The sequence below is a fragment of the Poromitra crassiceps genome (genome assembly GCF_964638095.1).
Source record: "Poromitra crassiceps genome assembly, chromosome: 22".
Taxonomy (NCBI): Eukaryota; Metazoa; Chordata; class Actinopteri; order Beryciformes; family Melamphaidae; genus Poromitra; species Poromitra crassiceps.
In genome coordinates this window covers 20,255,101-20,280,100 of record NC_139647.1, presented here as the reverse complement: position 1 = coordinate 20,280,100, position 25,000 = coordinate 20,255,101, and the positions used below count along the sequence as shown (strand labels likewise).

Sequence of the window (25,000 nt, the reverse complement as noted above, 5' to 3'; positions counted from 1 at the left end):
CACCTGACAGGGTAATAATGTACACCTGACAGGGTAATAATGTACACCTGACAGGATAATAATGTACACCTGACAGGGTAATAATGTACACCTGACAGGGTAATAATGTACACCTGACAGGATAATAATGTACACCTGACAGGGTAATAATGTACACCTGACAGGGTAATGATGTACACCTGACAGGGTAATAATGTACACCTGACAGGATAATAATGTACACCTGACAGGGTAATAATGTACACCTGACAGGGTAATAATGTACACCTGACAGGATAATAATGTACACCTGACAGGGTAATAATGTACACCTGACAGGGTAATAATGTACACCTGACAGGATAATAATGTACACCTGACAGGGTAATAATGTACACCTGACAGGATAATAATGTACACCTGACAGGGTAATAATGTACACCTGACAGGGTAATAATGTACACCTGACAGGATAATAATGTACACCTGACAGGGTAATAATGTACACCTGACAGGGTAATAATGTACACCTGACAGGATAATAATGTACACCTGACAGGGTAATAATGTACACCTGACAGGGTAATAATGTACACCTGACAGGATAATAATGTACACCTGACAGGGTAATAATGTACACCTGACAGGGTAATAATGTACACCTGACAGGATAATAATGTACACCTGACAGGATAATAATGTACACCTGACAGGGTAATAATGTACACCTGACAGGATAATAATGTACACCTGACAGGATAATAATGTACACCTGACAGGGTAATAATGTACACCTGACAGGATAATAATGTACACCTGACAGGATAATAATGTACACCTGACAGGATAATAATGTACACCTGACAGGGTAATAATGTACACCTGACAGGGTAATAATGTACACCTGACAGGATAATAATGTACACCTGACAGGGTAATAATGTACACCTGACAGGATAATAATGTACACCTGACAGGGTAATAATGTACACCTGACAGGGTAATAATGTACACCTGACAGGATAATAATGTACACCTGACAGGGTAATAATGTACACCTGACAGGGTAATAATGTACACCTGACAGGATAATAATGTACACCTGACAGGGTAATAATGTACACCTGACAGGATAATAATGTACACCTGACAGGGTAATAATGTACACCTGACAGGGTGATCAGGACAAAGTGGAGGGCTCCTGCATCACTCGCTATACCTACTAAAGAAAGCTACAGTCACTTTTTCCCCCTCGCAGATGCGATAAATTGACAGATAAATATATCAGACTTCTTTCCTTTTTTTTGGTACCCCCTCCCCACCCCCCATTTTCTCCCGAATTGTAATTGGCCAATTCCCCCTGCTGTCCCAGTCGTTGCTCCACCCCCTCTGCCGATCTGAGGAGAGCTGTAGACTAGCACATGCTTCCTCCTAATACATGTACAGTCGCCAGCGCTCGAGCAGCAACCGGCGGGACTCATACCCCACTCTGCTTCCCACCCGCAGACACGCCAATTGACCTTTTTCACAACAGCCATTTTGTGTCTAAAAGGCAGGGTAAGCACAGGTGCAACCAAAACATGAATGAGGGTTTCCAACTTCCAGTCCATTTAGGTGTTCCAGTGCTAGGGCCCTCATTAATGTTTTGGTTGCGCCTGTGTTTACTTGACACTAAATGGATGCTGTGAAAAAGGCCCTGTCAGGCTGCATTCTGTCAGCGTGATATTTCCGTTTGGTTTCATTAATGACATGTGTCAGGCCACTGCCACCTGTTATTGGCACATCATGACTGACCCACTTGCTGGCTCGTATGTCTGTATATCAGACATTTTCACCAGTAGACTTTACCCTGCTAGCCGGGCGCTTCTCGCTCATACTGAGCATTAGCGCAGGTGCAGTAGTGTAAAAACACAGTGCGTCGCTGTCCATACTGCCCCCCACACTTCCTGAATGGTATTGCATCAAGGACTTTTTTGATATCAAAGACCTAAAAGTGGATTTTATGCAACAAGTTGGAAGCGGCAACATCTGTTATTTAGAAAAAGACGATGTTAAGCATCGGATAGCGTCTTCACTTCAAGTTTCTGGCTCAGGTAAGGATTCTTTTAAGACCTGGACGCGAGAGTGGCGCGCTGGTTCTGATGGGAAATGCTACGTGGGTCCCCGCGGGTGCTAATGCTCAGTATGAGCGAGAAGCGCCCGGCTAGCAGGGTAACACTATACTGTATACTGGATGTCTATCTTTATCCCATATAGCATTTCACCACTGGCTCACTGCCTCCTCTCATAAACAAGATGTATATATGTGGCTGCAGTATGTTGGAGGTCCGATCATGTTTCACTTCAGTCAAACAAACAAACAAAACATTTACAAAAGCACATACATCCAAATGCGATGAATACTAAGTGCTGAACAGAAGTATGTGTGAAAAATAGAGTCTGCATACTATGTGTTACGAACCGGCCTACGGGAACCGGACCGCAACACAAAAGTGCCCCCACTCTGCCCACACCTCTCAAGGATGATCAGCCAAACCACCATCAAAAGTTCACAAGTAGCAGGTTTATTTTCAGAGCAGAGCATGGCCCCAACACAACACACAAAACAAACTAATCCCCAACCTTAAAAACTTACCTAACAAAAGAAAAGGATGGATTAAAGAAAAGACACAGCTCATACCTATAAGCTCATACAAAAGACACAGCTCTTACCTATAAGCTCATACAAAAGAAACATGAGAAAATATGTTACAGAAAACCAAAGGGCTTCTCCCTCCTACTATAACACTAGATAATGCTTATTCTATAGAGACAGTCCGCATGTCTGGGAACGCCCACAAAATGTTAAACGGCTGGCGCGCGACTGGGGTAAAACCGCCCATATATGTCATGGGCTGACTCACCAAAAGACGGTGCTGCGGCTCTAAACTACAGGTTTGGGGGTTCTAGAGCAGAACACAAGACGTCTGCTCAGATGTGCGTTTACTGCGGTGGTTAAATCCCTGTGATCGTGTCTGCCTGGGCTGGGCTATCAGCTAAATTCTAACTTTGCTGAATGGATAGGACGGGGGTTTTTACCCCACCCTGACCACGCCCCCAGCCTGGCTGAGCCAGCTAAACCAGCGTCTATGACGAGACGTGGCCTCAACCTATTCTCTGATGATGGTGATGTCTTGTTTGTCAGTTGGTCAGTCACTCCAACAAGCAAGCAAACTACGGAAGAACAAACAGTCAATTAATCAATCCATCGGTTAATTAATGAAGTTGACCATTGAAACAAAAGGAAATCATGCATATGTTTATATTAATAATAATTTATAACTTTTTTTCTATGTCGTCCCCCTCCCCCCCCCCCCCCAATCAAACATGGACTTTAATGTCCCCTTTTGCCCTTCTCTATGCCCGTGTCTCACCTCAGCTAGAAGATGAGCCAACAGATGCAGAAGAGGATGAAGAAGAAGAAGAACAAGAAGAAGAACAAGAAGAAGAGGAGGAGGAGTCAGAGGAGGAGGATGAAGAGGAGAGATCGTCACCCGGTGACCCCGATGAGGAGGTTTCCACGGTAACCAGAGCTAAGCAGCTGGCCGAGCGCCTGAAAGCCAAAGTCCGGAAACTTCTGCGAGACCTGGGGAGGATCTTGGCCATCAGCCTGCTGGCTTTGGCTGGTAGGAATGATGCTCTGTATTTATAATACTCCAGAAGGCATTCTTCATTCACCTTTTTCACATCAGACTTTTTTTCTTCTTCTAGTAAGTTACTGCCCAGTTACAAGTGAGCAGTTACAAGTGAACAGTTACAAGTTACTGCCCAGTTAGAAGTGAACAGTTAGAAGTGAACAGTTACAAGTGCGCAGTTACAAGTTACTGCCCAGTTACAAGTGAAGAGTTACAAGTGCCCAGTTACAAGTTACTGCCCAGTTACAAGTGAAGAGTTACAAGTGCCCAGTTACAAGTTACTGCCCAGTTACAAGTGAAGAGTTACAAGTTACTGCCCAGTTATAAGACAAGAGGGATGGAAATTAGTGTGCGAGTTGACAATTCAGTCTGAATATCAGGCTGCCATCTTGAATATCATAGCAACACATATCAGAAGATGTGAGATGACACTCAAGCACAGAAATCCAAGAAATACGGTTTCCCTCGACTCCTGTTGACCCCTGCTGACTCCTGTTGACCCCTGCTGACTCCTGTTGACCCCTGCTGTCTGTTGTGTGTGACCTTTGCCCTTTGTGCCCACCACAGGCATCACGCTGCCCTCGGCCTTCTCCGCCATTTACTTCCTGCTCTTCATGGGCGTGTGCACGTGGTGGGCGTGTCACCTACCCATCAGCCACCTGGGCTTCAATGCACTGTGTGTGATGGTGGGCTTCTTCACCGCCGGTCACATGGTCTGTCTGTACCTGTACCAGAGTCTCCTGGCCCAGGCCGTGTTCCCGCCCCACAGCCTGTGGGCTAGGTAAGACTGTGTAGTACATACAGTATACACAGGAATATCTGTGAATTTTACAAATGGGTCACCTTAATGGAATATAGCAGAATGTTTTTTCCACTTGACGTGCGTGTCCGTCCGAGGCGAGATGTTTGTGAGTCGAGATGTGCGCACGGGATTTGAGCAGTGCACCGAGAGCATGAACATGTTCACCTGGGCTCCTCCCCCGGCTCCTCCCCCGGCTCGACAAAGAAGCAAGAGAGCGATAGACTGTAGGGTGAAACACACATCCGCACATCCAGTCCAGGGCTTGATGTTAGAGAGCATCATGTAAATAATCACTGTTGAATCAAGTTGGATTTCCTGATCCGCTGTAAAACCGGGAGTAGATTTTTGAGCTGTCTGTGCCTCAAGTTGGATTTCCCGAAAGGCCGGTGAAACACACACACACACACACACACACACACACACACACACACACGCACACACCGACCTGTGCTACACTGACCTGGACCGCTTACTTCAACACCTGGGTGTGATTTGTTCAGATGCCTACATACATGCAACTTTGTTCCCAAGAAGCTCATAAGGTTTCCGACCTTCGCCCCGTTGAATCCCTATGACATATTATCTGCACATTAGACCCTCATAACTGATACCAAATTCAGGTTCTAACTTGATTCGTCCCCCCCTTGTCTCCGTAGCAAATAAAAGCATCAGCCTGACAAGCACAACAAACCGCAGACAGTTTCAGATGCAGTGTATTGATGCAGAGTATCATTATCGTTATCATCAACCGAATCATACAGTATGAACAGGCACATACCCAATTTCGGAAATAAACGGAATAAAGAAAACCAGGGAATAAATGGGTCAAGTTATGGCAGGACTGGAGAGAGGAAGAGAGGAAGGGAGATTTCATGTGTGCGTTAAGATTAATTTATACTTATTAGAAAGTGTCGCTCAGCACATGGTCGCAGACGAAAAAGAAAGTGTCGCTCATGGTGTTGCATTTATACTTCAGTGAATGTTCGCCTCGGTTCAACGGTCACGTGACACTCGAACGCTATAAGCAGACAGCCAAGAGAAGAGAGGGAATGGAACGCACAGTGAAACCACCTCGGAGGCAAGATGTAACGTACTTGGCTGCAGCCGCATATAAACGACACACAACCACACAACTCACCTCCTCTCGCTCTGGGAAATTGGTCACGATGTTCTTTGTGATTTCCACGAAGTCACACATCAAGGACAGGCTGATAAAAAATAGCGGTGACACGTTCATTCATTCCAATCGAGTGAAAACCAAAACAAGGAAGTCAAGCGCGTGCGGCCGTCTATATAGCCAATCAGACTTGCACAACACATCGTGACGTAGTCAGCGACACTAGACATTTCACCAGGTAGCAGACGCTGCTCGCCGACACTTGAAAGTGTCGACTCAAGTCCTCATTTCTGTCGGCGACCGTTTCAAAAGTGTCGGCAGACGAAGCATAAATTGGGCTTTAGAGAGAAAAGGAGTCAGCTGTCTGAAGGGTGATGTGTGGAGATATACAGTATGTGTGGAATTATTGGCCAGGTGCAGAGAGAGACGTGTAAGCAGTACTGCAGCATTCCACTGTGACACTCTCTCATGAATCATCGCCAGTTTTCTTGCCAGTTCTGAGTATCAGTATCGCCTAACCAGCTGTCAATCAATCGACCAAGCGGAGGCTTTCCTTAAGGAGGATACCTAGCTGTCAGGACACTGTGCTACTGCATACGTGTGTTGTATTTCCTTCATTTCACAATAAAGCTGTGTTCACAGTCGTCATGCGGAAACTGGAAACTTCTCTGAGCTCACTGAAAAGGCCGTTTTCTAACAAGCAAGATTCGTGACATCACGAATCCTGGAGCCAATCCCTGTCCGGTATTCAGCAGTTAAAGGCCCAACGCATTCTCACTCCCAACTCGTCATAGACTGCAGATCTGTCAGGAACCCTTGTCGTCACTTTGTCACGAGTGAGAATGTGTTGAAAGCCCGTGTTGTATGCTGCGATTGGCTAGTTAGGTTCTAGACAACCCTGATTGGTTGCTTTGGATTTGTTAATGAGGCAGAAGGAGGGGATGTCATTTTAAGGATTTTAACAATATATTAAAAAGAATGTGGGGAAAAACCATCAGACACAACTTGTTATTTAAAGTAGAGTATTACATCTTGAAACATGACTTTAGGGGGTCTTTAAGGAGCTGTTTTGAGGCAATATTCCTCTTAAGCCCTTTTCCCACATGCGTACCGGAAAATTACCTGTAAGTCAATATCGGACATTTCCCTGAATTTCCCTTCACACCTTAGCGCGCGCATATGGGAATCTAGTCGTCAAATAGCCGGTATGTTGGGGGACGGGGGGAGGGGGGAGGGGGGAGCTTATTTGGGGGGTCGGCAAAACTTCACTCAGTCCTCCATACTTCGCAGCAGCCTGACACAGGACAGACAAAGCGAGAATGGCAGAGGCTTGCAAGGCAAGCTGCCCAACGCTTGTAGCCTATGTATGTAGAGAAAGCAAATGCAGAAGCGAAATGTGGAAGTAGTTTGCTTTGATGTGCGCGAATGATTAGATGATGCACTTTGAAGAAGTTGGGATCCGTGTCTGAGAGAAATAGTTGCTGGTTCGATGTTTATCCGTTCACCTGCGTCGCGTTGAAACACTTTTTACAGACTGGCTTCGTTTGATGTGTCCGGGGTTGCCTTCGGAAATCAGCAAGCTGACATACTGCTCTTATTAGGCTATCACAAGATCATTTCGCCAGTTTGCTTTAATGTGCGCGAATGATTAGATTATGGCCGCTGGAACATTAAGCAACGTGTGTAGGCTACACTTCGCCCATGATTGAAGGACCGCTGTCGCGGAAAATGACTGGACCCGTTTCCACTTGCGTCCCCTTAAGAGCATACCGCTCTTCTGACTGGCTCGAAACTGGTGAAATGTCGGGGACAACGGGGTCGCGCTTATACCGGCACGGCGCCTTTCCCACATGCAGGCATTACACCACGTTCCGGTCATTTTTCGGTACAAAGCGCATGTGGGAAAAGGGCTCTTGTTTGAACATGGGAGTTATTCTGCACTTGACCACCATGAAAACCATATAAACTACACTCCAAGATCAGATGCAGCTGGATGAGTTTGTAGCTTTGGGATTTTTACCGCCCATATCCTGAAAACTGACATTTACGGTGAATGTGTGTCAGTGTACGTTTATGTGATGAGATTCTATACCGAAAATCAAACATTTATAATATTTTCATATATTTGTTTTATAGATAGATAGATACTTTATTGATCCTTTGCAGGAAATTCATGTGTCACGTAATGCAGCTACATTCAACATGTCAGGACAAAAACAGGAAAAAACATGAGGACATCGAAACATGCAGCAAGGCACACAAAAAGTACTATCAAGCACTAAGAAAAAGGTGCAGCAATAATAATGTCAATAACACTAAAGTGCAAAAATTCCTGCATAAAGTGACTTACAGTATCTAGACAAAGAACAGGCACCACTGGCCAACAAGATTAAAAATATAATATAATCAGCAACATCCACACACAAACACTCGCACACACACAAACACTCGCACACACACACACACACACACACACACACACACACACACACACACACACACACACACACACACACACACACACACACACACACACAGCAAAGAACCTACAGTAAAAATAAAATAAAAATAATAATAATATATATATATATATATATATACACACATACACACACATATATATATATATATATATATATATACTGATATATACTGATATACTGATATTTATCCTGATATTAGAATACATTTTCACATTAACTGGAATGTACCAGTATGTCATTATGAGGGATGCAAGTTGCAACTATTTAAGTGTTACAATATCAGTATGAAGATGTTAGATTATCTGACAATTTATTACATGAGCAGGTTTTATTACATTTTCTGCTCATTTAGAGGAACATTTTATTACATTTAAGCCAGCTGATGCATTATGCGACCTTTACTACCTCATCAGTTGGTACAGTCCTTCATCTCGCAGTTTAAACTCAGCTCTTACCTCAGTTGACCTGTGGCCATAAAGTCCATTTCTAGATGATCTCACATATGGATGTTAATTTGGCCTGTCAAACCTGTCACTATCTTGTTACATTGTGTCCCGCAGGCTTTTCCATACTCCAAGTTCCTTATCAGTGTAATAGAATTTCAAAATGAGTCACCTTTATTGTGAAATGAACAAACTAATATATTTACTTCTTCTGGTATTATGTGGATTTGTACGTAAAACTCTTGCTTATAGGTTTAACTTCATTCTGGAAGTATCTTTCGATTAAAATATTTGGAACAAATATACAATAATAACACTTTTCACAACTAGCATATTAATCTATAATGTATTATAAGGCTCTCATAAAGAATGAGCATGCATACATAATAATGACGTATGACCATGCATGTAATATGACATAATGCTTACTGATTATTACTCATTAATCCCTTCTCTCTCTCTCTTTCTCTCTCTCTCTCTCTTTCTCTCTCTCTCTCTCTCTTTCTCTCTCTCTCTCTCTTTCTCTTTCTCTCTCTCTCTCTCTCTCTCTCTCTCTCTTTCTTTCTCTCTCTCTCTCTTCTCTCTCTCTCTCTCTCTCTCTCTCTCTCTCTCTCTCTAGACTCTTTGGTCTGAAGGACATCATCAAACCAGGGAACTGCTCCGCCCCCTATGACCTCATCCTTAACTACGATCATGATTGGCCGGTTTACGTGAACCCAGGCATACTGTTCTTTCTCTACATTACCATAGCGACCGTTCTCAAGACAGGTCGTCAAGGCACATCTGACCAGGTATCTGTTGCTTCACACCAGCTCTGAATAGTAGTGAAATACTTCTACTCATCAGTAAACTACACATTATGTTGGCATATTAGCTCCCATTCTTTCTGGTTCAAAGTAGAGGATGTCCTCTGTTTAATCTGTTTAAACGGTAAAGAACTGTTGGCTTCATTTGGGAACAATCGTCTTTGATTCTGAGTTATGGTGTTACGGCACATTCAGCCAAGTGGCATGTTGCTTCCTGCAAGGAGGAGAAGTTATGAAACAGCTTGAATCATCTGTGGGGAAGAGGGGGCTGATTTATTCACCATTACACCATTACAGATATCCGCCATAGCTAGGATCCCCCCCCCTAAATCTATCATGATCCTGCAAACAGCATCTTTCTCACTGTGTGAAAACATTTCTGTTGGGATGTCCTGTATGAGATTTTTGCAGACAGTGATGTTGATGTTCAGCAGGTTGAGGAGGACCAGCAACAACTGAAGAAGAGGGAGGAGTCAGGAGGGGAGAAATTGGAGTTAAAATCGTGGAATCCACAGAGAGACAACTGTGAGGACGACACACAGGTTAATACTCATATTCAACTTCTGTATATAGTGGGGTTCGACCGATATGGGTTTTTGCAGGCTGATACCAATGTGGTATTCTGTGGCGACCATATTTTGACAATCTTCCTGCCAAAAATGCCCCAAAATTCAGTGAATTTGATTGGGTTGGGTTGAAAAGCATTGAAACCCAAGATAATAAAAAAAAAAAAATACTAGTAATAATCATCATCATCGTCATCATCATCATCATAATATTGTTAGTATTTCTGTAACCCAAGGTGTGTGTGTGTGTGTGTGTGTGTGTGTGTGTGTGTGTGTGTGTGTGTGTGTGTGTGTGTGTGTGTGTGTGTGTGTCTGTGTGTTCTAGCTCATGCTACTGTCTATGGGAACGGACAGCAGCACAGGAGGGACCATGGCTGGGGCGAGTCAACCAGATCTTGGTAATAAATGCCCTACTTGCGCCAGACATCATTGATATAGAGAGGCAAAGTGAACGTCACTTCCTGCTTCAGCACTGTACCAGAGATTTTCATCCGCCATTTATTTTCCCATAGACATTTTGTAAAATGCTTATAAAAAATAGTTTTACTTGGTCAAACCAAACAGTTCAGCTATATTTAGAATCGGGAGAGACCACAGAACATTTCACTCAGACCAAAACTTTAAAAAACAATATTTTATAGAAAAAATATTTTCTTTAAATCAAATCATTTCTTTTAACCCTAACCCTTTTTTACGTTTTGTGAAATGTTATGTGGTCTCTCCTGTTTCTAAATATATCTGAACCGTTTGGTTGGAACAAGTAAAACTATTTTTATAAGCATTTTATATAAGTAGTGTGTATTCACCACTGTCCCTTCAAGATCATTCAGTTCACTTTGGGAAAATGACTGATTGGAAAAGATGGTTGCTTGTGTTCTTCATGCTGACATTATCGTTGTTTTTAGTTGCAGAGGTCAGTGGCGACCCCAGTGGCCAACAGAGTGAAAATCCTTTCTTCCTGCTGGGCAAGGTGGTCATGCAACAGAGCTATGTCTGTGCTCTCATAGCCATGATGGTAACTACTATAATAACTATAATTTTATACATGTATTTAATGATGTAGAATTGTATTAATAACTATTAGATCACTGACCCTTAATTTAGTCCACATTAGAGCCACATGATTTTGTCTCTTGGACCCAAATCTGAGAATATTGTTACATATGATTTTGTCCAGAATTCCATGCCAATCTGTATTGATAACAGTGAAACTATGATGAAAATGTGTCTATGTCATTGTCTATGTCATTGTCTAATTGTGTTGTTCTTGTAAATTACATAATCTTGACGTTTAATGATTCATCAATCTGTTGCTGAATAAATATTATATGGGCAAAATAGTGAGATTTAGATGTAATATTCATGACAGGCGCAACAAGACTTTTTGTCCTTTTTGACCAGCACTATTAGGCAGCTTCTCACTCATTGTACACAGTTCGTTTGCAGTCTCTGCTTAAACCTTTAGTGAATCTGGACCTCAGTGTAGAAAAGATTCCTTTCTCTCTCCATGAAACTGACTGACAGCTATTTGTCCACTGATTTTATTGTGATAGATACGCTTCCTGTTTCTTGTGTGTCATTTCCCTGTTGTCCAGGTTTGGAGCATAACGTACCACAGCTGGCTGACTTTTGTGCTGCTGCTTTGGGCTTGCCTCATATGGATGCTGCGTGCCAGGTACTACTAAACCATAATCCCACATTCTCTTCTTCTTTATTATATTCCCAACATTTATTTCATCCTCTTTGGCTAATCCTATTGACCACATTGAGGACTGCACTTAGAGCCTTACAAGTACAGACTTTTTGACCAATACGGCATGTGATCGAATGACTTTCCTCCGGTTAGCACTGACTTGGAGAGACTGCTTCCACAGGTACATGTTCTGCTCCATAGACCTGGAATGAATTGCAGCTAATCGTGCATTCCTTTATAACTGGGAACTGGTAATCTTACCGGTTCAAAGGTCATGAGCTGGGACGGTGACGTCACTAGAGCTGGTATTTCCCATTCCAAACTCGTAGGAGCCTCAGCAGTCCCGACCTCAAAAATCCAAGATGGCTGCTCCGCGCAACAACAGTAGTTATAATCGTATAAATGCTATTTAGCACTTCTGTCTTGTTTGTGTCTCATTAAATCAGCTGTACACACAGCACGGCCTACTTCTATCTGTGTGGACACGAGGCTGCAGTGTTTGTATGCGCAAAATGCCACGAAATGCCTTGTTATCAACTGTTATTGCTAACAATGGCTAGCCTGGCTAGCGAGTGGATCTGACCAGTGAACAGTGAACTTCCCAGCTCAACTTTTCTGCAAATGGAACGCTAACAAAACGGATGTGACGTCATTTAGCCTCCACATCCCAGTTCTTTTGCGATAAAGGAACGCACCATAACCCTCATGATTGATGCTTTGGTTGCAATGGGGCAGTTCAGGAATCTGAAGGCAAACCTGATTGACTTTAAATGTGAAATGTTTTGGTTCATTTACTGAATTTATTTCATCTTTAATGACAAACTTTAGTGGCGAACCAACTAAAGTTTCAACATATAGGGTTAGTGTGTTGACAATGACTTGTGTGAAGGAATGCACATTCAGCTCCATTCAGTATGAGTTAACTGTGCTTTGCGTCTTGTTCCCAGACGCCTTGCGGCCACGCTGTGCTCGCCGTTCATCCTGCTCTATGGCCTGGCTCTGTGCTGTCTGCAGTACGTCTGGGCCATGGAGCTCCAGCCTGAGCTACCCACCACCGTAGGAACCATGAGCCTCAGACAGCTGGGACTGGACAGAGCCCGGTATCCCTGCCTCAGACTGGGAGCTTTGGTATGAAAGGATTCAACTTCATTGATCACCACCATGGGGGGATTGGGTCATTGTATTCATGTGATTTTGTTCCGAACTTCTTGACTATCTGTATTGTAGGCAGCGGCGTTTCTATAGAGACACTGCAGAGCGCGTCATCATTCAGAAACCACGCCCAAGACGGGGGAAAACAGAAACCCCCCCCCCTCCAATCCTGGCGTTCTCCTATGTCGCGTGCATGGTTGCGTGTTGCACAAAAAGATCGTATATACGGAAGATGAACACTCCAACTTGCTTCATTGACAGCTAGATCCACATTTTTCTTCTCGCCAATTCTCAATGGCTTCCTTGTTTTGCTCATGAGTACAAAAACACTTTTAACTGCCGATTTTTTTTTACATTTGTTGTCTGTGCAGCCCACCACACAACAGCTTTTAGCTATGTTTAATTCAAGGAAAATGACGCTGGTGTGTGAAAATGAACGGAGATTTTCCCCCGTGATGGGCGTGGCCTATTTCATGCAGTGTCTCTATGGGGTGGAAATCTGATTGGCCACCCCAGGCCCAGGTGCCACCCCTCCTGACGGCGCCGACATCCGCGGCCCGACATGACTGTTTTTCAGAGACTGTAGCAGGCTAATTTTTAAAGCTAGCGTGAAGATACTGCTAGCATATGAAACTAGGCGACCTAAGGCATCCAGTGGTACCATCTAGTCAGATCACCAACGTCCTCTTTATTTATGGCTAACAATAATCCATGTCCTCTTAGAAATATGTCACAAACCAACCTATCTGTCATTTTCCAAATCCCTTTTAACGTTACCACAGACATACAGTAAGTAGGTAGTTGGTGATTTGACATTAGGTTAACTGCTCTTGATGTAGCTATACGTTAGCTAGCATTTTGCTGACCTTCGCTAACTTAAGATGTGACTACAATGTAATGTGTCCGTGAATTGTGATACCAATGTGTGACATTAATATGACTTAGTAATGTTAGCTTTGAACAGACGTGTCCTTATGGTGAGTATAACAGGAAAGGGGAAAGTTGACTTAGGAAAGGTCAGTTATAGAACTGAACGGCCGACTGCTGGCAGCAGTTCAGAAACGGACTGGAAGTGAATCCTCTCGCCCCTTTTGTGCTCTTTGTTTTTCTGTCTCTTTCATCCTGCCGTCCAGCTGCTGTTCACTCTGACCTTCTGGCTGCTGCTGCGTCAGTCAGTGAAGGAAAACTTCAGCAGGATAAGGAAAATGGCCACTCCACTACAGGAAGTCACTACAGGTCAGACTCGAGGTCTCTCTCTCTCTCTCTCTCTCTCTCTCTCTCTCTCTCTCTCTTTTGTTTTCTCTCACTCTCACCCCCTCTCTCTCTCTCTCTCTCTCTCTCACACACACACACACACACACACACACACACACACACGCACACACACTCACACAGGATGTACACACTTACACTTTTTCTCAAAATGTTGATGTAATGACATTGAAAACATTTTCATCATATTAACCGGTAACGTATAAAAGATTGCATTTTCAAAGTAACCTTGTGTGTATCAGATCAGGGGTCCTTGAGGGGGTTACCAGCAAAAAGGGGAATCATTCGTATGACTATTTAGGTCATGGGTTTTAATACACCTTCTTTAATAAAACATCAAAAAAACCCGGGACAAAATCATATCAAAAGGGGTCCGTGGTCTGATTTGGGTCAGTTCCTTGATGTGGAAAAAGTTTGAGAACCACTGGTGTAAATTATATAAATATGGTGTAAATATGGTCTAACTCTAAATGGTATAAAATTGATGTTCTCAAGTTAAATGATGATAGAACAGAAGTCCTAGTCATTGGACCCAATCCATAGAAAAACTTCTAAAAAGAAATCTCTCCACCCTGGGAAAAATGTTTACAAAACGCTTTAAGATATGCTAAAACCAGCCGGTGTAGTCTTCGGTTGGAATAAAGCCTGAATGGCAGAGTCTTTCTTGTCATGAATTTTCTTGGCAACTTCTTCATTTGACATTTTCTTTCTCTCTACTGTATGTTTCTGCATCCCTGCTCTCTCTCTCTCTCTCTCTCTCTCTCTCTCTCTCTCTCTACTGTGTGTTTCTGCATCCCTGCTCTCTCTCTCTCTCTCTCTCTCTCTCTCTCTCTACTGTGTGTTTCTGCGTTTCTGCATCCCTGCTCTCTCTCTCTCTCTCTCTCTACTGTGTGTTTCTGCGTTTCTGCATCCCTGCTCTCTCTCTCTCGCTCTCTCTCTCTCTTTATCTCTCTCTCTTTCTCTCTCTCTCTCTCTCTACTGTGTGTTTCTGCATCCCTGCTCTCTCTCTCTCTCTCTCTCTCTCTCTATCTCTCTCTCTCTCTCTACTGTGTTTCTGCGTCCCTGCTCTCTCTCTGTCTCTCTCTCTCTCTCTACTGTATGTTTCTGCATCCCTGCTCCCTCTCTCTCTCTCTCTCTCTCTACTGTATGTTTCTGCATCCCTGCTCCCTCTCTCTCTCTCTCTCTCTCTCTCTACTGTGTGTTTCTGCATCCCTGCTCCCTCTCTCTCTCTCTCTCTCTCTACTGTATGTTTCTGCATCCCTGCTCCCTCTCTCTCTCTCTCTCTCTCTCTCTCTACTGTATGTTTCTGCATCCCTGCTCCCTCTCTCTCTCTCTCTCTCTCTCTCTCTCTCTACTGTGTGTTTCTGCATCCCTGCTCTCTCTCTATCTCTCTCTCTACTGTATGTTTCTGCATCCCTGCTCTCTCTCTCTCTCTCTCTCTCTCTCTCTACTGTATGTTTCTGCATCCCTGCTCTCTCTCTCTCTCTCTCTCTCTCTCTCTCTCTCTCTCTCTCTCTACTGTATGTTTCTGCATCCCTGCTCCCCCCCCCCTCTCTCTCTCTCTCTCTCTCTCTACTGTGTGTTTCTGCATCCCTGCTCTCTCTCTCTCTCTCTATCTCTCTCTCTCTCTCTCTCTCTCTCTCTACTGTGTGTTTCTGCATCCCTGCTCTCTCTCTCTCTCTCTCTCTCTCTCTATCTCTCTCTCTACTGTGTGTTTCTGCGTTTCTGCATCCCTGCTCTCTCTCTCTCTCTCTCTCTCTCTCTACTGTATGTTTCTGCATCCCTGCTCCCTCTCTCTCTCTTTAGGAGAGAATGCTGGTAATGAAGAATCGGTGCTAAAGGTTCTGGGAGGCATGGTGATGAGCACTTACGCCAAGTACTGGATCTACGTCTGTGGAGGCATGTTCATCATGGTCTCCTTTGCTGGCAAGCTCGTCGGATACAAGATAGTCTACATGCTGCTGTTCCTGCTCTGCCTCTGTCTCTATCAGGTATTTTAAAAATCATTTAACACATTAAGAAATGCTTTTTTTCTCTCGACACAACGTTATTGGTAGAAAGGTCAATTTGAAAAAAATCTGGAGTCATGCAACCCCCTAGTCTGGAAAGAAGAATTTGCTTAACTATTTCCTGAGGCAGGTTGGTGCTGATCGCAGTCATAAATCTCACATGATGCTCTTCTAAGTAACTTCTTTATATACCCTGACCTAGGTGTACTACTCTCTCTGGAGGAGACTGCTGAAGGTCTTCTGGTGGCTGGTTGTGGCTTACACCATGTTGGTGTTGATCTCCGTCTACACCTACCAGTTTGAAGACTTCCCTGGCTATTGGAGGAACTTCACTGGTTTCACTGAAGAACAGTACGTTCAAACATGAAGCTTGCTTAAACCTGCACTAACATATTTCAGACCCTATAAAACCATTCCTGAAACTACCATGCGCTATGTGTACATTTCCTTCAAGACGTAAATGATATAATGATAACCCAGTTAGTATCCACACAGCAGCCAGTCCTGCTGTTTCTACCTCTTTTCTAAAGCTTGTTGTCAACATCTGTACTAACTCGAAGCTCCTACCGGCTTTTACTTTTTTTAATGTATTTTTTAATGGAGCTTGGCACCTTCTCGCTGTTTCAAAGAGGAATGTAGGGATTTGATGTACCTTAAACAAATAGTTCACTACAAAATTAAAATTCACTCATTATCTACTAATCCCTCATGTCAGTTGAAATACCAGTGAAGGGTGTAGTTAGTATGTCAACATAACCCTCGACCTTGCTGAAACACATTGGTTTTTATTGCAACAATTCAAGTTTTCTTGAAGAGCACTGCTCCAAGAGTAGCTGAACTTTTTCCTTTTCTAGTTATTTCCAGGTAATGCACCTTGTTTTAAAGATGAAGTTGCAAGAGTTCTTGTATTTTGGTATGTCCATGTAGCACACAGAAAGGTGGCCAGCTTCATCTCCAGCTCAACTTCAGTTTCAAAAGGTCAAAAATGACCCTAAAATGACTCCAAACAGCCCATGCAGTTTAATCATCTAAGTGTGCTGAAGCCATTATCTCAGAGATGTTCCTCACTGACAACGATTTGCTCTCCAATGCACCAATAGACTTGACTGCTTTCCTCCATCATTGTTGTTACTATGACTTCCCTGCTCTGTGGCAGCTAGCCTCATCTCGCTAGCCACAAACAGGGTGAAGGTGTATTGCTTTCTGAAGGCATTGCAGATAACAATGTAACTCTGAACCCCCCTCAACTCCCCAGGTTGGGAGATATTGGTCTGGAGACGTTCGCTCTGTCTGAGCTCTTCACCAGTATTCTGATCCCCGGCTTTTTCCTGCTGGCCTGTATCCTGCAGCTCCACTACTTCCACAAGCCTTTCATGAGAATCACTGATCTGGAGCATGTGACACCTATACACCGGTAACAATGCGTCAACACAACACACACGCAAATGCACTATTTTGACTTGTGACTGTATCTATACACAATATAGAAATAGAAAATGAATACAGTTTATTATATTATTATTATTTCATGGTTTATTTGTAAGGGACGAGTACAGAAAAACTTTGACAATTGCAGAAGCAGTGTCCGATGTACTGTACACGTGTATATAGCCGAAGCTATGATGTCTTTATGTATTGAATGATACTGACTCACTTTAAACGCACTATTGAATACCATAGACACGTTAAGTCCCTGTGGTAATACTATAGGAATATTTGTAATTCTCTGCAACCCCCTTCCCAGGAAGAAGAGCAGCCATAAGACGGAGGGGATTGGCCGTGCTGGTGGCGTGGGGGCGGGCTTTGAAGAGGAAGACCTAGTGACCGACGATGACGAATCCGAGGATGAAGGTAAAAGACAAAAAATAAATTGTTATTTTCGATTTTGTAGCTTAAGGGAAAAGCTGCAGTTTGTTTAATGTAAAACGACATGAAACGATTTTCTTTTGAACTGACTTTTGCTTGTCTTGAGCTTTGTACGTTTCCATGTGATTACACTCATCATGTGATCACACTCATCATGTGATCACACTCGAGAACCTCCAAATCTCTCTTCTGCTTCTGTTCCTCCTTTTCTTGATTTCAATCTGTTTTCTCTCCCTTATTCCCTCCCTCCCTCCTCTCCCCGACCGCTCTCCTCAGCAGAGTTGATGCCCAGCAAATGGGGTCTGGTGATGGACAGGTTGCTGGTTCTTTCCCGAAGGTTCTCTGACATTCTTACCAAGGTCCAGGTGTTTGTCTGGAGGCTGCTGGAGCTCCACATCCTCAAGATGGTTGCCTTCTCCACCGTATGGGTCGCCCTCGGAGAGGTAAGGGCAAGGGGAAGGGTATTGTGGAGAGGTTCACCGTATTGCTACTGTACATCAAAGACTTGAAGCTCCTAATGAAATGCTCACATGGTTCACCTATGCATAAAGTTAGCTTATGAAGAGAAAACATCGCATGGATGCAACTGGGACGTATCCTCAGTGATGTACCCTGGGGTCATAGGATGTTTCGGGTCTCGCAACATCATACACCCTCGCACAGGTGACCCAGCCGGGGCTGGCCAAGCCCCAACTTACGTCCCAGTAGCTACCCACGGTCAGCCCTCTAGGGAGGGTCGAAGGTGGTCACGTGGTCAGGGCCACTCAATCCGCTGCTCCGGAACTACTCTGCCGGGACCGGGGGTAGGGGAGGGCTCTGGTACGTAGAGGGACTGGGCTCTGTGGGTTGCCACCCGGCCGGGTTCCTCCCTCGTCTCACCAGGTCTAGGACCTGTGCGCTGCACCAGACTCCCCCGATCCAAACATCTCGCTCCGATGTGATGGTATCTTGGTGGATACCATGCAGTACCAGTAATTGGTGGCACTGCAGACTCCACTTGCAGCTTGAATGGCCCTCCTAAAAGGCCTCTCGTGGATTGTTGGGCTTCTTCCTCACGGAAGACGCAGGCTGGGGCGCTGTTAGCACTGTATTCATTCATGTTTTTAACATTATATTCATTTCTAAGGCAACCAGGTCTAATTCTTACTGGGCGTTCACACCGGGGCAATTGTCGTGAATTTGCGTGACGAGATGACGTACACGGTCAATGCAAACACGTTACATACATGGTCAATGCAAACACGTGAGTAGATGTGATTTCACCCTGGGTGGCGTGAATGAGGCGAGTGACACAAATCTTCGCAGTGCGAATGACATGATTTTGGCCCCAAAAATGTTCAACGTTGCCAAATAATTAGTGACGCTTTTTTTCTGCCTTGGTGTGAACACAGTTAGAATTAGACTCACGGCATTAACAGTCGTTTGTTTTTAGTAATGCCCCAAAATGATGTTTCATTTATGCCAGAGGTTCCCAAACATTTCAGATCATATATACTACTACAGTATGTACACTTTGTCAATTTTTTATCTTTGTTGTTAAGAAGAGTGCATTTCAGACCTGTCTCTGCGAAACTCTTTCTTCAATTAATGAATTGAATTGAATTGAAATGTCCCCTGTCTCTCTGCCCATGTAGCCGTCGGTGATGAATCTGGTGTTGGTGGTGCTGTGGTCTCTGGCGATGCCGTACGGCCGCTTCAGGCCCATGGCGTCCTGCCTGTCCACCGTCTGGGTGTGTGTCATCATCGTCTGTAAGATGCTGTACCAGCTCAGCGTCGTCAGCCCTGTTGAATACTCCAGCAACTGTACCCGGGTAAGACGCGCACGTTTGTGTCCCAAACTCATATGATATTTTTGTGAGTCATTATGCCAACTTGTGTCACAGAGCTGGGGAGGTAGCAACCATGCACACACACACACACACACACACACACACACACACACACACACACACACACACACACACACACACACACACACACACACACACACACACACACACACACACACACACACACACACACTCACAGCCATAACTGTGTAATTAAGTTAATTGTTTCACACTTTTGTGCTGAGGTGTTGAAGCGTTGGTAACTCCTGCAGTGTTAGTAATAGCCGTTAAACACACACATGCACGCGCACGCACACACACACACACAGTACATCCCAGGCCGTTGTTTGGCTAGCTCCTGTGGTGTTGCTAACAGCTGATTGTCCCCTCTCTGATGTTACGGATTTATTTTTGCAACTTCTGCAATTAAAGTTGTTTACAAGACAACAGGCTGTTGTTAAGTTGTTCCATGCTGGGCCATTTAGTCTCTCTTAAAGGAGCAGTTCACCTCAGAGTGTAAATCCTGATGCACTACTCAGTTACAAATATTGACATATAACATATTATTAACATATTCCATATTATTGTTACATATTACATACAGTACATACATATTACATACATACATACATACATACATGCATACATACATACATACAGAAGTGCTTTTTCTTTATTTTATTTTTGTTAGTTCTTTGTTTAATGTACATATATTTCTTTGACTATGAAGTAAAATTGAGGAAAAAAGTAATAATACTGCTTTGTCAACCTGACAAAGCAGTATTATTACTTTATTTTATTTCATTATAATAATCAACCCCCTGCAGATATATTATGATAATTGAGCTATGGGACAGAACAAATCGTCCTTATTGCACATTTTAAATTGAAGATACAGTACATACAGTACATTTCTCTGTCCCATTTCCTCTGTTCCTCACAGCCTCTGGCTAATGCAACCAACCTGTCACCAGAAGAGATGATGAACTCCACTCTGTATAAGGGACCAGTGGATCCGGCTAACTGGTTTGGCTTCAGGAAAGATGCCACAGCACTGGGTTACAGCCAGGTATAGTCAATATACTGCATGTTTCCTGTTAGCAATAGAACCCAGGTATAGTCAATATACTGCATGTTTCCTGTTAGCAATAGAACCCAGGTATAGTCAATATACTGCATGTTTCCTGTTAGCAATAGAACCCAGGTATAGTCAATATACTGCATGTTTCCTGTTAGCAATAGAACCCAGGTATAGTCAATACACTGCATGTTTATGTTAGCAATAGAACCCAGGTATAGTCAATATACTGCATGTTTCCTGTTAGCAATAGAACCCAGGTATAGTCAATATACTGCATGTTTCCTGTTAGCAATAGAACCCAGGTATAGTCAATATACTGCATGTTTCCTGTTAGCAATAGAACCCAGGTATAGTCAATATACTGCATGTTTCCTGTTAGCAATAGAACCCAGGTATAGTCAATATACTGCATGTTTCCTGTTAGCAATAGAACCCAGGTATAGTCAATATACTGCATGTTTCCTGTTAGCAATAGAACCCAGGTATAGTCAATATACTGCATGTTTCCTGTTAGCAATAGAACCCAGGTATAGTCAATACACTGCATGTTTCCTGTTAGCAATAGAACCCAGGTATAGTCAATATACTGCATGTTTCCTGTTAGCAATAGAACCCAGGTATAGTCAATATACTGCATGTTTCCTGTTAGCAATAGAACCCAGGTATAGTCAATATACTGCATGTTTCCTGTTAGCAATAGAACCCAGGTATAGTCAATATACTGCATGTTTCCTGTTAGCAATAGAACTCTATGCAAGGATCCAGATGATCGGCTTCAGTAAGGATGCTACTGCACTGGGTTAATGCAAGATATAGTTATGAATGTAAAAACCCAATGTATGTAGTGCTTAGTATTACATTGTACTGTATGTAGTGCTTAGTATTATTACATTGTACTGTATGTAGTGCGTAGGCTTTATTCTACTGCTTTTACTGCAATTATTCCGCTACATTTCCCCTTCCAGAACCATTTAATAGTGCTGATGCTGTTGGTGTTTGAGGCGACGGTGTATCGTCACCAGGCTCACCACTATCGCCAGCTGCAGCGGTCTCCTCCCGCCATACCCACTCTGTTCCATTCCGCCACCAGGGACACTCTAGACCAAGGCCTTCTACCCTGCATCAAGTACCTGGTCAACTACACCTTCTATAAGTTTGGACTGGAGGTAGGTGCTACCAGGCTATTCAATCACTGAATAGGGCGTTGTTGTTTTTACTAGGAGATAATTCAGTAATAGTGTAATTCAATTATTGATGGAGAGACACAGTTGATCACGACCACTCTCTTCTGGAGAGTGGACGGCACGGTGGCTCAGTGGTTAACACTGTTGCCTCACAGCAAGAAGGTCCCGGGTTCGAACCCCGTTCCATCCCAGGTCCTTTCTGTGTGGAGTTTGCATGTTCTCCCCGTGTCCGTGTGGGTTTTCTCCGGGTGCTCCGGTTTCCTCCCACCATCAAGAAAGACATGTATGTTAGGGTTAAGACTCCTGTCAGTGCCCCTGACCAAGGTACTGGCAAAAAGAACTGGAGTTGGTCCCCGGGCGCTGCACTGCGGCTGCCCACTGCTCCTAGTTCTAGGAAGGTTCCTAGTAGAGGATGCTCTGATGAAGGTCTTGTCGACCGAAAGCTTATCATAATAAATGTGAAATCTGTACAGATTCAAGTGTGCGGAAATTCCTTTTATATTTGTAACTCTAGTTATTTTTCCAGCACCTTGGCCGAGACTTGGCTGGGTTGAGCGGTGGCCCTCCCTCAGATCCTAGTAGAGGATGGGTAAAATGCAGAGGATGAATTTCCCCAAGGGGATAAATAAAGGATAACTTAACTTAACTTCTACAAATATGTCAGCATCTACACCATTTGCAAGTTTGGACTAAAAGCAACATTGATAGTAATTCAAATATGGAGAAACGGCCCCAAAAATGCAGACGGCATCAGAGGCAGGATTATTCACCTGTGTGGCCATCGAATCATCGATACACTCGTCCATTTTGGTCATTATAATTATGATGATGATGATGCTTTTAATATTATTGTTATTATTATTATTTAATCTCTTACCCGTTTATTAAAAAAATCTGTTTTTGTAATTTTATCAAAACATTCCTCCTCTGTCAAAAGATCTGCTTCCTGATGACAGTGAATGTGATTGGACAGCGGATGAACTTCCTGGTGATAATCCATGGCTGCTGGTTGGTCGCCATCATGGTGAGGCGTCGCCGGGCAGCTATTGCCCAGATCTGGCCAAAATACTGCCTTTTCCTGTCCGTCTTCATGATCTACCAATATGTGCTGTGTGTGGGCATACCACCGGCTGTCTGCATAGGTGAGTCCTAGTATCAACTGAACTGAAGTATAGTTCAATATGATCAGTGTTGGGGGTAACTCAGTACAAAAGTAACATATTACATGTAATATATTACCTTTAGCAGTAACTCAGTAATATAACTTATTACTTATAGGATTTCAGTAATATTATACCAGTTACTTTGTCAAGTAACTCAAGTTACACATTGAGTTAAAAATGTTTTTTAAATCAAAGCACATATTTAAAAAAGATACAATCATTTCCTAATCAAACTGTGTGTTTTTATGCAAATAACCACTATAGATGACAATAACAAAGGAAAATAATAACATTTAGAATTTTGGATTGTTTAGACTGACTTCAAGGCGGTTGAAATTATTTTTCGGGATGGTTCTGGGGTGGCGATGTTATTCTGCTGCTGCTGTTGTTTTGGTGAAAGTAATGCAAAAGTAGTGTAATACAGTAAGTAACGAGTTACTCTACACAGACAGTAATATTGTAAAGTAACTTATTACTTTCAAATGCAAGTAACTAGTAATATGTAGTATATTACATTTTGAAAGTAACTTGCCCAACACTGAATATGATCATGTCTGTGTGAGATCTATCAAAATACAGTAATCTAGCAATAGCCTGGGTAAACCCAGCCTTCAGCGTGACATCATGATCACAGGCTATGCCTGTAGCGTAAGTTTCGTGACTGATAGCACATAGAGGTCACGTGGAGGCTGGGTTTACCCAGGCTAATCTAGCAATCGTAGAAAACTATGATCTACTATGTTTATGGGTACTGTATACCACCTGCACCCTCCATTAGTGAATAGTACTATTATTCGCTTCATTTCAAGGTAGACGATCTGCCAGTATGTTTGGAGATGTCACCCGCACGGTATATGGGTCATTGCAGTGTGGGGTGTAATTCAAGGTTCATGCGATTCGAAATGCAATTTGGGCTTCATGATTCGATACGCGACCTGAGGTTTCACGATTCAACGCAATATGAGGTGTGCGAGTTGATACAAGCTGTGAAGCCCTAATGCTCACACTGAAATGACAAGAAGGAGACTCATCAGGTAGAGAAGCTTAACCCATTGATACCTGATGCAGCATTTGTGTGTGTATGCCTTTAAGACTTAAAGACTTAAAGGGATACACACACAAATGAGGGATATACACGCAAATGCTGCATCAGGTATCAATGGGTTAAACACCATCCGACAAAGCAAGAAGGAAGCCCCAGCAGCTAACCAATCATGTTTATTGGATGACAACAATTTTGTGTGTATGTATGTTATGGGTTATTATTCAGCTTTACCCTGCAATTGTCTATATGCAGTAGAGTACACTACTGGATATATAGACAAACTGACTGAAATGAAAGATACATAATAATATGGGCAGAGCATTGCAGTAAAACTGTGTGGGGATACAATACTTATTCCATTACCTCCCCTCTCTCTCTCTCTCTCTCTCTCTCTCTCTCTCTTTGTCTCTCTCCCTCTCTCTGTCTCCCTCTCTCTCTGTCTCTCTCTGTGTCTCTCTCCCTCTCTGTCTCCCTCTGTCTGTCTCTCTCCATCTCTCTCTGTCTCTCTCCATCTGTCTCTCTGTCTCTCTGTCTCTCTCTCTCTGTGTCTCTCTCTCTCTGTGTCTCTCTCTCTCTCTCTCTGTGTCTCTCTCTAGACTACCCATGGCGATGGAACACTCCAGTGCTGATGAACTCGGCTCTCATTAAATGGATCTATTTGCCCGACTTCTACACCCTGCCCAACTCCAGAAACCTCATAGGTGTGTGTGCGTGTGTGTGTGTGTGTGTGCGTGTGTGTGTGTGTGCGTGCGTGTGCGCGTGCGTGCGTGCGTGCGTGTGTGTGTGCGTGCGTGCGTGCGTGCGTGCATGTGTGTGTGTCTCTGTTTATGTGTATC

General features: G+C 43.5%; 1 protein-coding gene across 1 annotated transcript in view; it reads left to right on the top strand.

Moving 5' to 3' along the window:
• piezo1 (piezo type mechanosensitive ion channel component 1 (Er blood group)) overlaps nucleotides 1-25,000 on the top strand; it is a 110,792-nt gene that overhangs the window by 51,105 nt on the left and 34,687 nt on the right. The window contains exons 5-23 of the mRNA XM_083658589.1: nucleotides 3,398-3,644; nucleotides 4,221-4,434; nucleotides 9,118-9,289; nucleotides 9,736-9,846; nucleotides 10,196-10,268; nucleotides 10,776-10,885; nucleotides 11,466-11,545; nucleotides 12,511-12,691; nucleotides 13,849-13,963; nucleotides 15,794-15,978; nucleotides 16,199-16,347; nucleotides 17,252-17,410; nucleotides 17,741-17,847; nucleotides 18,139-18,305; nucleotides 19,497-19,673; nucleotides 20,635-20,760; nucleotides 21,738-21,938; nucleotides 22,894-23,098; nucleotides 24,761-24,865. Of these exons, the coding sequence (XP_083514715.1) occupies nucleotides 3,398-3,644; nucleotides 4,221-4,434; nucleotides 9,118-9,289; nucleotides 9,736-9,846; nucleotides 10,196-10,268; nucleotides 10,776-10,885; nucleotides 11,466-11,545; nucleotides 12,511-12,691; nucleotides 13,849-13,963; nucleotides 15,794-15,978; nucleotides 16,199-16,347; nucleotides 17,252-17,410; nucleotides 17,741-17,847; nucleotides 18,139-18,305; nucleotides 19,497-19,673; nucleotides 20,635-20,760; nucleotides 21,738-21,938; nucleotides 22,894-23,098; nucleotides 24,761-24,865 (2,884 nt within the window). The remainder of the gene's footprint in view (nucleotides 1-3,397; nucleotides 3,645-4,220; nucleotides 4,435-9,117; nucleotides 9,290-9,735; nucleotides 9,847-10,195; nucleotides 10,269-10,775; nucleotides 10,886-11,465; nucleotides 11,546-12,510; nucleotides 12,692-13,848; nucleotides 13,964-15,793; nucleotides 15,979-16,198; nucleotides 16,348-17,251; nucleotides 17,411-17,740; nucleotides 17,848-18,138; nucleotides 18,306-19,496; nucleotides 19,674-20,634; nucleotides 20,761-21,737; nucleotides 21,939-22,893; nucleotides 23,099-24,760; nucleotides 24,866-25,000) is intronic.